Source organism: Argopecten irradians, chromosome 5 (assembly GCF_041381155.1).
Source record: "Argopecten irradians isolate NY chromosome 5, Ai_NY, whole genome shotgun sequence".
Taxonomy (NCBI): domain Eukaryota; kingdom Metazoa; phylum Mollusca; class Bivalvia; order Pectinida; family Pectinidae; genus Argopecten; species Argopecten irradians.
Genome location: NC_091138.1, coordinates 44,337,909 through 44,352,028, shown reverse-complemented (window position 1 = coordinate 44,352,028; position 14,120 = coordinate 44,337,909). Strand labels below are relative to the sequence as shown.

The window sequence follows — 14,120 nt, the reverse complement described above, 5'->3', positions numbered from 1 at the left end:
TAAAATTTACAGTTCAGTAGTAAATAAAATGTACATGAGTAAATGTATTTTCTTATGGAAATGCTCCATTAGAAAATAGTAGTAAATGATAATTTTAATTTTAGATGAAATATTTATTTCGATATACTTAATCCTTTTCTACGCTCAATTACAGAAACTATATTATATTGTGTTCTAATTGGGATACATATCTATTAAAAGCTCCTTATCATATCATCTAACACTTCAACCTCGTGTGTTTGTAATATATTTATATTGAAATATGTAATGCATTTTGTGAATGCAAAACGTTTCATTTGTTGTCTTTTAAGTTTGGATCTAATTAGTCATAGCTATCGTCAGTATATTCCAATTCAGAGAAGTAATTACCCTTTTAATCAAGTCACTGATTCTTGAATATTTACCGTTTTCACTGACTCAGTAACCATGCTTTCCAGTGTTATAATTATCATTGTATAATGATAGCAAAACACGTGCGGCGATTCTGTTGTTACGTGAATAGCTAATGGCGTAGCAATGCGGCGGGAAACTTGGGGGTTCATGACGCCATTATTGGTGGGAAAATATGAATGACTCGATTACAATCAGCTGTTCAATCGAATTCGTTGACGATGACGAGAGAGAAAAAAATATGGGTATGTAAAAATATGCAATTGTCGCGAGAATAAATAATTTTAATTTGCATGAAAAGCTCAATATAAGGAATATATTTTTATTTTGTTGGAGTTATGAGGGTATAATGATAATGGAGCACGTGTAAATTATGTAAAAACGGCGAAAATGAAGCGCGTCTGAATTATATTTGCTCCATTATCATTATACTCTCATAACCTCAACAAATTAAAAATAAACCCACATAAGGTTTTCAGAAAATAACTTAATACTTTTGTGAAGTGTGCCGCCTTACTTTAAAACGTCATTTTTGCTTACGAAATAATGACGTCATAATCGATACCTACCCGAAATGGCAGATAGCATAAAAAATGTAATGGCTCAAAAAATAAAACATAAAAAGATAATATCGATATACATATGTACAAAAAAGTTGTATCTCAGACTCAAAATTAGTAAAAAGTAGCTGAACAGAAGCATACTATGGGAACCAAACCAGTACCTGAAAGTTTATATATTTAAAAATGTCACAAGCAACCCACCGCCGGTGTTCGAGTTATGTAATGAATAAATGTGACTTACGTTTATAATCGCAGTTGAAGAAATATTGAATAGCGCATTATTCGATGTATTTTTGTTGTAAAGAACTTTGTGAACTCCCAAACGAATTGACCATACACTTTAAGTTATCATGTATACACACAGTGAAATTTATCACATAATAAGCCATGTCATACGGCATAGCATAAATATCGTAAGACACATGTGCAATAACACTATTGTGACGCCACAGATAATTTTACATCACAATCTATATATGACGTCGTATGATCGACCAGTAGACGGAAGTGTCACATCCCAGTCGGATTTCTACTGTTTCATTTAGACACGAAATCTAATGAAGTTTTAATTCTATTATTAAAACCTATGTTTTAAAAAGAATCTTTCACTCGTGACTATGTGATATAAAATTTATCAAGCTCGTTAAATAATCTGATATGCCACTCGCCTAAAGGCTCGTGGCATATCAAATTATTGACTCGTGCGATAAATTTCATATCACATAGTCAGTCACTCATGTGAGATCCTCAGATGTGAAAAAGAATATAGCAAGGGTCTGTCAAGCGGGCAAGGATATCACAACCCTAGTATAAGATTTTAGCTGGTCAAAAAGACTCTTTTCAGTTATTGACAGTTAAATTATTTCAAGATGGATAGTTATCCATGTCTACCTTGTAAACCTTTGATTGATAACTTTGTCCCCATAAAGAAAATTCATGATTGTTCGATTGTCTAGAATCGATTCCATCTCGCCATCATCACTGAAACATCGTATTACATTACAATTGATGACGTCATCAATAATGGCATCGCATGGATAAGTGACGTCATATTATTGTGTCCCTACCGCGATAAAAGAAAGAGCTATATTTTTCTAGCGACTGCGAAATAACCATGACAAATATGTGCTATTAGCTGTATGCAATACAGCTTACGGTTTGTTAGCACGATACTTTCCCTGATGTGTGGTAATTTTTAGAAAACATCTCCACAAGATTTTCATTACAGTTTCTATGTTTCAAAATAAATGAAATCATTGATAATGGAGGTCATGGTTACGTCTAGTCTGTATATATTAATGACGTCACCTGAGTGTCTGTGGTATTAAAGCGTTACATATACGGTCTGAGAAAAGGATCATGCTTACTTTATTTCAGTGAGGCTAATTTTGAATTGTACCGTCAAACACATCCATCAGGATACACTATCCACTCATCTTGTTTTTCTGGCTCACCGCTGAATATTCTATTTTAAAGCCAAATAGAAAGTATCCTTTCTGATGTTCGATTCTTAACTTTCTCTAGTTTAACTTTGTATAGTACAAGCAACACATTCGTTATATCTAGAATAATCTCCATATTTACTTTTATATGCTGAATAACGAATACACCACAAAACATGGTTTTATTTTGTTAGTTTAACGTCCTATTAACAGCCAGTGTCACACAACCAAACAATGATGAAGCATTAATCCAATTATCTATAAATACATAGTATCAAATGCTTTTATTGATAGATGAACTCTCACTAGAGTAATCATGTCAGATTTATTTGACCAACTATCAATCTCAAAATCCCAAAAGCAATGTTACCAAGTCTGAATATACGAAAAGCTTACTACAAATAGTTCAGATAAAAATCTCGACCAATATAAACACAATCCTATCATTTTCCACTCAGCTTTGACGATAGTTCGTGAACTGTGACCGTTTTGTTGGGTTAAACAGGTCCGTTTCCATCACCAACTTTCTACATATAATATAATTCCCCAATCTTGTCCTTTATACAAACGTAGGCTGAAGAGTCTAATATAAATCCATTAGAAAGTTGCGGACGTACAAACGATGGGGGAATTTCGTGTTGAATGGCGGATTAATCACCGCAACTAACAACCAATCAAAACGAGTGTTTCTCAATCCCTTGGGTGTATGCCGGAAGCAGCCAACCGTACATATCTTGAAAGGATAAAGTTCATATACTATCCAGATAACGATCCTGGATAGGATCAGCCAAAGGAATTATAGATCGTTAATACATGCTAAGTACATTTTTAATTCTTAGGTATTAAACATAGGCTAATAAATGAATCATAAAACACTATCGATTGTTTTAAGTTAATATTTATCAAACAGAAAAAAGTCAATGGCTACATCAATAATTAAATCCAATTAACAGTCGCGTTTCATTTTTATCAGAAATCAAACGGTACCAATCCTGGTATTTGTCCGTTTGTTTATTTCTGATTATTGTTTTTTTGTGGAGATATAAAACAGCGATGACAAGGTTTATTAGAGCCGATTCGGTGTGATACAGGTATCGTAAATACGACGACCAACACAGCGCATGCTTGATCAATAGTTCTTTTGTGTTTAATGATATGCGCTCTAGCCTGCTGTAATTCACCGGAGAGTTAGAATGAGATGTAAACGATATATTGTGTGCGAATTGTGACGCCAATCCCACATACAATAAAAGGATATTAACAAGTGACATGGAAGGGATACTATAATTCTTGTTTACATGTCCGGGCTATATAAAACACGTGTAACGAGGTACGCGCATTCACATCGTGTTGCTTTGATAGAAACACGCATTCACATGATTTCGTTGCGTTAAGACTGGACTACACTTATTTCAGCTTTAGTGTTCTTAGAATATTACTGCAACATATAGTTCTGTTCATCTGTATGTACGTGGACATGGACAAGTATTCAAATCATGATTTCGTATTTTGATAAGTAGGCCTATATACGAATTATTCATTTCGACCACAATAGAGTATCACCATCATCATCATCATCATCATCATTATCATCACCATCGTTATCATCATCAGCAGCAGCAGCTTCAGAAGTTCGGGGATTAAGCTGTGAGGTATTCAATCTGCAAAGTTTGACAACATTACAATGTATTATTGCAAATATCGGGTGTAGCTAAATCGCGCATTTCCAGGTCAGTTGTGTAATGAGGACATGGATTAATATTGTACTTTGAGGAACATAGTGCAATGTATTCAATACACATTAGAAGTATTCAAAATGGAACTGAAACAAAAGTATCCTAATACACTTTGATACAAAACGTATTATTTGAGAGAAGTATACCGTGCAAACGCGACACAAGCACCAATTTCCAGTTTTTGGCGTCATCGACAAGACATTTCGGAAGAGCAGACGATCAAAGATGAAAGCGGCCATTGCTCTTTTTGACATCATTAAGGCCATTGCAGTCCGTCTTGTGCTCCTGATTCACAGTCTTCTGGCCGTTTGGAGGGTTGTCAGCATCAACGATGACACCTTCTACTGGTGGTTCGCCATCGTGGACGTCGCCCTTGTTCTTGAGGGTTTCATTGCTGTTGTCGGACGAAAGGGTATGGAGTACAAATGGTAAGTCATTAGAAATAGAGACGTGGTTTACTGTTAACAAATTTTCTTTCGCGTGCGATATACTTTCGCAAATTTTGCGATTAAAGTTTTTTTCATAGAAGATTATTTCCGCGATATAACATCTCCATTATTGACACTGATATGAGTTTTGAGTGAAGTTTTAAAATCGCGAATATTAATCTTCGCGAACTTGTCTAGAAATGTAAATCGCGAAATAAAGCAGCCGCCAAAGAAAGATGGTTTACAGTACATAGATTACGTTTGGTGGATGATAGGGAAATACATGTATGCATCAGGCCAAATACTATTTTAGGCAACATGACAGAAAAAATACGGTCGTACTACGGTAATTTATTTATTTATTATTTCATATTATTTCATTTTGGAGGGAAGAGAGTTAGGTTTCTTTTTTTTTATTTTTAACTCTTTAATGCCTCATTATTAAGATTTAAAATTATATTTGATATAATTTTCCATACTCACGAATTCAAAAGAGCTTTTAAAATGCTTTCGACCATCAAAGGTTTCTTATATTTTGAAAATCATAATACTTACAATGCAAAATTTTAATTTTACATGTGCAAATATTATTTCATAATGAATTTATGCGGTACTACCAAAAATCATGATATATACATCTACTTTGCAATGAAATGTAACTATACGGTCAAGCTATGAAGCCGTGTAGTGGTCTATAATTTCATTCAACATTTCTTCAGTGTTATTTTCAGGTGACAACTGCATGTATCTTTTCATTTAAATCTGCATATGTCCTACATGCTTGTCTGTCCATCTTAATGATTTCCACAGCTAAATACACCAAACCTTATAGTTCTCAATAGATTATCGAAAAAATACCATTTGAAATTTTTCGCCCAGTTATTACAACCGTAACTTATCTTAATTCTTGAGCAAGTGAAACAATCAAAGATAAAACCTTCAACAGCAACTGCTGTGAACATTACATTTTTATTTTGTAAGTGTGATAAAAATAGCTAGGGTTGGAGGTAAGGTAAGGCTACCTGAAACATGCCAGTAACATGAGAGACCAATATTATGATTTCAAAATATAAGTACATTGTAGAAATATGCCTTAGGTTTCATCATTAGCGTTATGATGCATACAATAATGCACGAAGGAAATCAACAGCGCTATTGCAAGTTACAATAAATTGCAATTATTGCTTCATCAGTCGTGATTTATAGTGTCACTAAATCACAAGCATGATGTCATACTACGTTTTTAATTGACTAGTCATTCACGGAAACAATGCTACTCAGAAATACCATGTCACCATAATTCAGAATGCCAATAGATTTAACAAATTTATTATATAATTTGTGTTGAATTAGCTTTACATGGCGTCACTGAATAATTGATACCATCTGCATATTTGCTTTTAGACCTCTAAATGGAAATGAATTAACTAGAGCTATCCGTATCTATTCGGCGATAGTTTTCGGTCTATTGAATTCTATTTGACTGTTTTGAATTCAAAATCTAGATAGTAAAAATTGAAAAAATGCTTTATGTATATATCAGTTACTGCTAATGGACTTGTTACACCAGTTATTAACAAAGCGGATAATCGAACATGTGAAATGGATATGTACATGCTATAATATGTATTGTTAATTCCACCGTGGTTTGCGAACGATCAAAATTGTAATATAAGCGTTATTTTCGTGGGTAATTATTTCGATTTTTTTACATTCTGTCAACATGTAAAACAGAATTATTACCTTCCCACAAGGGCAAACAACTTTGATAGGCGAATACACAATAGTGATGAAGTGTATAGTAGTTCCGTAATGGTTCCCTTTGTATTAGAAGCAATTAAATGCTTCCTTATATATACAGAAAGTTTCATGCATCATGTGTAAACATTTTCAACAAAAGGACATCCCGAGTCTGAAACCAAACAAAGTATTTGGTATACCTTAGCACACGACTCTGAAATTGGAGTCTTTCCTGTCAGTTAAAAGGACAGTTATAGTCCAGTTTGCCGTGAACAATAACGTCTACTTAAGATACTGGATACTACAGAAAATACGGTCCAAAACATGCTTATTTAGTACTAATTCCTACAGAATGATTTTAATATGATGTGTATCATTGCATGACATCTCATACCATATACTGTCTATAGCTATATTCCGTTTTTGTATATTGCAGAAATATTTCATTTGCGGGAAGATATCAGTTATGACGTCATTGCTTTTTGAGTGATAACCACATTATTTCATCTGATATGATGTTACACTCACACAAAAATGACGTGACAGTTAAGACCTACTCAAAAGGACAGATAGCTATGTAATATGCATGTACAACTTTCAATAATCTAAATATACGTCATACTGTAATATTCTATTGGTAAAGTCTCGATATTCAAAGGCCTACTTAGTTGTATTTGTGGGTGTATTCAATCGCATCAATAGTATATTTTACGCTTACCTGAGTAATATTGATATTTTGCCATATCGATTACCATCATTCTAATAATAATCATATTATGAATATGAGTGGATAAATACAGTCTAGGCTTGGTGTAGTTATACCTATATTCATGAATTGGAGTCCTGTTTACAGACAACAAGTCAGTCTACGGTTAAAAATTGACATAGTCGTTAAATGAACCAGTTTAGTTATGAAATAATACAATTAACTTTTAAATGTCTGGATTAATTTTATCTTTTTATTATGTTATTGATATGAATTTTTTGCCAAATTAGTTGTTCAAATTAAATGGTTGAAGCGGGAGATGGTCAACACTCGCCTAACGGACACTATTTCATTTATCTGCAACCAAGATTGCATGTATATCTCCAATCGTTGCAATCTAACAATCCTAGAACATACAGCAAAAATAATTCTTACCAAATTTATCTCCTCACAAAATTTACAAAATTTACCTTCTCACAAAATTTACCTCTTCACAAAACTTACCTTCTCACAAATTTTTCTCATTTACCTAGGTATTGATTACTGCAATCCAAAAAAATTCGCGTTTTATGCCTAATGTCTTCAATACAGTAATTTGATTTCGAGATTGAGTGTTGATTGGTTCTACTTTACCTTTGATAATAATTTAGAGGCGAACAATTTACGCGAAATTACACATGAAAATTGATTGGTTTACAGTAAAACATATATAATGCCGACATCCGATATCCCATGACTTTCAGTTGACCGATATCCATGCAGTTTCTAGCAAAGCCACGTGCATGCACGTAACCATTCAATGTTGTAGCAAATGTCGTATTATTGACAATACAAAATGCAATGTTACATGCGGTAACCTGACAGTCGATCACACATCTTTAGGTAGATAATGAAATATAAATAATTTAAGATGCTTTGTTATCTAAAATTGAATGTAAATTGCGTTTTAATCATGTAGTACATGTTCATTTAACATATATCACAAGCATATGGCAAAGGCTATTGTTTAACGTAATGACCATTATGCGGAACCGCTGATGCAAAAAACCGGTTTGGATAATATTTTACCGTATCCTTTTCCATTTTTTATTTGTATTTCCTATTTTTATCTTTCATACGTATGGGTGTAATAGTGGTTTATCTCAAGTAACACAATGGTGTCGGCAAAACTGTATTTTAAGATTACCCACACAATGCAACCTCGTAACGTCACGGTGTTAACACAAATGTAAAATTATAGTTTTATGACGAATCAGAAGGGTTTGTCCACGTTAAAAATAACATTCAGTTTTCATGTTTGATGATTTGCAGTCTTTCTTTCTTTTCTTTTCTTTTTGTCGATGTACGAGAGAGTGAAATATTCTTTCATTTGGGGATAGGAAGATTGGAATGTTCTACCTTAGTGATCATGAACTGTTATAAAACCCTCAGTAGGTCTCGCGTGTATTTAGTCCATGTCTCTTATCTTATCCTATTCCAAATTTTTTTTGTGTTTCCAATTTTACATTTTCCTATTCCAGGTTTTGTCCATGTTTCCTGTTTTACCTGGGAGGAACAGTTCCGGCAATATGGCTACTAGAACTTGACAGGAGGGAACGATTCATCCAGAACCTACTCCCAGAGTCGGGCAGTAACTCCACGAACGTGACGGAGAGAACCACCCCCGACTATGGCTCCTCAACCGTGACTGTACAAGAGGTTGGACAGAACGATATCATCAGCGTCTACGGTGTATGTATTCATATAATAGAACTGAGTACTGCCAAGCTTCGGGACCGCTTCGAGAACAAATAAATTTGTGATCGTCAGTAAGAACATTTGATAGCGAATTACGCTACAATTTGTAAATGAGAAAATAATGTGGCATAAAATATTTTCAGTTTGGGAACAACATTTCATTTTTGCGTTATTGTTTCATTGACCAATAAGTTATTTTCGTATAAATGAACTGAGTGCTTCACAGAAAAAATAACGTAACGAACAATTCCAATAACGACAATTTGTTATGTATCTGTATATAGTCTTTATGGGTAGGCGAATAAATAAAAAACAAATTTATGTTCTTAATGTAAATTAAAAATCACTAAACCGAAATCTCTAACCATTGTCATATTTTCATCATATTTTTCTAAAAAAAATCAGATAAAATAATACACATTTTCGCTTTTTTCTTTGAGGTTTACGCGGACAAAGAATAGCTGATGATAATTACATATTGAATAACGTTAGAAGGTTTCCCTGTAAAACACATTTATGGTACATTCGTGTCTAAATGCTCGATCAACTTTCATTAGAAATATGAACATGCATCCTCGATATTCCAGGGCTTCCGATCACTTACGTGTAGAGATCGTAAGTGGTCGGAACCCATGGATTATCGAGGATAATGAACATGTAACTAAAATGCACATTGTTTTCACTGAAAAGATGAAACATTCTAACAAAATCAGGTTTCTTGTTCACTCCATTTTGAAAATCGGTAGGTCGGTCACAGCACCATCAATGCTCCGCTAAAATGTGGGGCATATCCGCTATTGATTTTTTTTTCAAGTGTTAGCTCCAGAATATCAACATTTATTTTCTGTCACAATCAAATAATGTTTACCTTATTAATTTGATAACGCGACAAAATTATCAAAGGAGTAATATTTATATGAAAAAGCTGTTTAATTATTCTCCAACACGCATATCCCGGAGCAGTTGAAAACACAACTTGTTTAGTCTTGGTAAACACCGCGTTACATAAGTATAGCTCGAATACAATATAGATTCAGTGTGCAATATTGTCAGTTACCGAGTTAGTTTTAAATGACTATGTCTATCAAATTCTAGGAGAACGCCTTTTTTCCAAGCTCAATTGTCTTTATATAGACATCCTGAGTAAAAGCAAACACGTTTTAAATGATAAATGGATTAGTTAAAATGTCTAAGTAGAGGGTACACATTTGACTATGAACCCATTAGGGTTGTAGGCGTATTTCATTAGCGCCAAGTAGTATTGACTAAGTACCTTATTATGTAAAGCATACATCTCTTCTACTCATGGTATCTTTCGTGATAGAAATGTAAAGTTGGGTATTTGCAACACTTCAACGATACTAAAATGTCACCAACAGTCTGCATTGTTCTTGAAAAATTGAGTGGTTCGTTGATCAACTCAAAAGAAATATCATGCACATAGTAAATTTGTTCCATTGTACTTAAAATCCATGCAGTCAATGAAACATTTTTAATTGTGCATTAATAATAGCCTTCCATATCACTTCAAAACTATAAAAAAATCAATGTTTTGAGCGCAATTTATTTTTTTTAAATATGATGCTGTTTAGGTCATATGTTTATAACTTGTTTGCTAGACTGGACACCAGACTCTAAGTTGTTGAAAATGTTTCCCCGTCGAAATTTATGCCAAATCTTAATGATGATTAAATATTCCAGAGGCTAGTGGCGAGTGTACATGTTTGCTTTATAAACAACTTTTCCTATCTATGAAATGCCTATATGTCATCGCGGCTTTAAATTTTCAAATAGCAATGTAAAATATTAATACTACATAACTATCGTTACATGTACCTTCTAAACAATTTAATTAATTCAATTTAATCAAATAAAGTAAATGTTAATATTTATAACGCGGGTTCGTCTTGTGTTACCCGCTGTCGTCCTGATTACCGAGCGTTGTTAGACTAGCTCTGCAAATAAATCTTCACTGTTTACATCGATAGCTCAGGAAATATTGCAATTTGTTTGATGTCGTAATCGCATGCATCTATGGGTATCGATATCAATTTAAGTATGTTATTATTGTTTTTTAAGATTTTCAATTTTTGTTTTAGAATGATAGTGAGCCTTAAACGATATTGTATTTCTTCGTCCAGGTAACGATACCGCTGACCATTGAATTGGAACCGGACACGTGGGTGGTCATCATAGAACAACTTCTTCTATACTTTATGATCCTCGGACGATGGATACTTCCTCGGGGTAAAATCTCCCGTAACGAGTTGTCCCAGCTTCTCTTTGTTTTCATTGGGATGGCATCCGACATCACAGAACTGTTTGCCCTCTTTGACGAGACACCTGTGAGGCAGAGCCTCGTATTGACATATGTCATATTGATTATGTGGTCCGTCAGTCTGGTACAGTTCTGTTTTGTTCTCACGGCCACGAAAAATCCTTCGCGTCCCCGCGTGGCCTTGGCGTCTCAGCGTGACATGAGGAAGAAACTGCACTGCGCCACGTGCTATAGTACCGAGTTGTGGAGTATCTTTGTGTTGATGTTGATGCAGGACTTACCTTTCTTAGTGATTCGAACCTACACCATCGCCTCCTTAAATCTTATCACCTACAGCATCATCTTCTTCACATCTAAAAACATTCTCATCGTCCTTCTCCTCATCTACCGTGTTGCTGTCATATGCTGTGTCAAAAAGGATGATGACGACGACGATAAGCATAAAAAGGACACATCGCCACAACCTGGGCAGTTCATATACAAAAAAACAAGAGCGAACGGACATCTTGAATCAATTTCAGTTATCGATGATAAATATCGTAATGGACGCAGTCTTAATCAAATACAAACTTTAAAACAGCATCCGTCTGCCAAACCATATGTGTTAAATGAGTATCCGACGAAAAGTCTCAAACTAAATCCTCACACGTTGACGCTTGCTGCCAGAAAGCACCACTTACCAAAGCAATGTATTTACCATAATACCAAGAACCTTGGCAGCTTGTGATGGTTCGTGACTGATGTAAAGAGAATTCGTTGATAGTTATAATGTTCTGCCATCAATCAAACACAACATTTTTATCATGATTCATTTTTGCATTAGTTTATACTTACGTTTGTACGTGTAGGAGCATTTTTCTCCAGTTGAAAATAAAAAGCGTCTATGCTTTATGCTCCAACTTGACGCATCACGACCAAAATTATTTAATTGAAATTAGAGACATGCATGTTCATAGTCATATGTCGTAAACGGTTTTTGCGTGCTAGTGTGTGGCCGAAAAATAAAAAATAAGCTTATTAATGAGTTACATAAGTTGTATTGTGATAGGTTTTATAATGGATAAAATCATATTCATTTAATGTCTTGAAACAAATCCTTTGATGACATGGTCTCCTACTTTTCAAGACCAAAATCGTGTATTTAAACACGTAAAAACTGTAAACAATGTTTGCTGCTACTTTTTCTCAATTTCTCTCTGAAAACGAAGCTCGTGAAAGTTATTTTACAGTAATATCTCAAAATGATATACATATTTAATGTTACAATATTACACGGAATCATTAGACCGTGTCAACGTATATCACATACATTCTTCTTCTTGACAGATGCAGTGTGAGATACCGCCAACAGTCTATGAAGAATTCAACCACATCAGTCCTTCATTAGTAAACCTACAGAGTGCGACTCTCTGCATAAATAGATTTCATGGTGACGGGTTCACATTCTACAACTAATTAATTGTCGTCATTGCCATCGCTCTCTGACATACATGTGAACTTAAACCTTTTTTTATACACGAATTGCCCTGTTTGATAAATGTCAAAGTTACATTGCGTCTTCTTAATAATTATTTCCTAACGACATGATTAACCAATATCAAAGACACTAAATATTAATTATTAATGTTTAACGAAAACAATTACTAACTGATTACGACTCATCTTTATAGATGGATACATGTTTAAATCGGTGTGATTTTGACATTTTTGATGTGCGAGTAGGTAAATGTAAAGCTGCTTTGGCGACCCCTACCTTTTGCGTAATAAGACCACTATTTTGTGTTCCAATTATTTAATAACCAATTATAAATACTATATTCTATGTTCAGGGTAACCGGTTAATCTCTATTATAATAGTAAATTTCACTTACACAACCCGATGTGTTAACATTTAGTGCAATATAGTTCAGAAACATCCAGTTATTTATAATATAAACAATATGTATAAAATCTAAAAATGAATGTAAGTTTCATTCGAAATTATATGATTTGATTTAAGCATTTTGAAATGTAAAGTACTGTAAGCCTTTATAATTTTGAAATTCAGCAATTTAACCACTAATTAATAGGTTTGAAATTCTGGGGATTTGGGGGCCATAAAGGGCACAAATCATACACAGTTCTTTTTTACACTCCCCGATAAAACGGAAATGTTTTGACAGATGCTTTTCTACAGGTAAGATTTTTTGTAATAAAGCATAGAAAATTTGTTGATCTTTGTTTATCAACTGTAAGGTTCAACAACTTATTTAGTGGCATCTTATTTTTGAGTTTTCAGTTCTTAAACCTTGTTCGTGACGATTTTTCTCATGAATTAACAATTTTACTGATGGAGTGATTAAAAAAATTTCGTGCCGATTATTTTTGTATCCCCATAGAGGGGTCATATTTTCGTGGAATTGTTTACTAGCACCTTAGGGAGTCTTTATTTAACGTGTCATGTCTTTATTTTAGAAAAAAATATATTGGTTTGTCATCACATTATTGGAACAAAATATTTTCAAATGTATTTTTCGTTTAATGTGAACATTTACTCGCTTATGTTACACAATGTAAGCATGTTGTTCTGAATAAAATGATTGACCAAAGGGTCGGAGAACCAATTGTATTATTTAGAGAATAAACATGGATTTGCTGTGACGCAAGCTTTTGTTATTTTTTTATTCAAAATCTAATTTGTCTTCGAAGACATCATTTCACCCTAGTCGACAAATTACCACTAAATGTCATTATTCAGCTTTACAATTGTATTAAAACCTTTGATACATCAGTAATTGTATCACAACACGCGCGTTAAAACAATAAAACGCGAAGTTACTGTCAGTGGGTTGGTGTAAGTCAACAAACCTGTCTACCTTATTAGTATTGCTCCCGTGTTCGTCTAGGCCAAGTGTTAGTCTCATTATTAATCTTGGCGAGACCTCAGATTACCTGGTAATGATTGGCTAGGCCGTAAAACTGTCTCAATTCTGACTTATTGTCTAGAATTAAATCTTTAAAAGGTTACAGCGTCATCATGGATAACAAAGCAATCTACAGTGTACATACATGTACTTGTTAAAACGTTGTTCATCAACTCCAATTTTATTTGAAATACCTT

General features: G+C 33.9%; 1 protein-coding gene across 1 annotated transcript; it reads left to right on the top strand.

Annotated features, from left to right (window-relative positions):
• Nucleotides 1-32: 32 nt before the first annotated feature.
• On the top strand, nt 33-13,709 carry LOC138323980 (transmembrane protein 26-like). The gene is made up of 3 exons (XM_069268949.1): nt 33-4,559; nt 8,526-8,736; nt 10,884-13,709. The coding sequence occupies exons 1-3, from the start codon at nt 4,357-4,359 to the stop codon at nt 11,745-11,747; spliced, it is 1,278 nt and encodes a 425-aa protein (XP_069125050.1). The 5' UTR covers nt 33-4,356; the 3' UTR covers nt 11,748-13,709.
• The last annotated feature ends 411 nt before the right edge of the window (nt 13,710-14,120 follow it).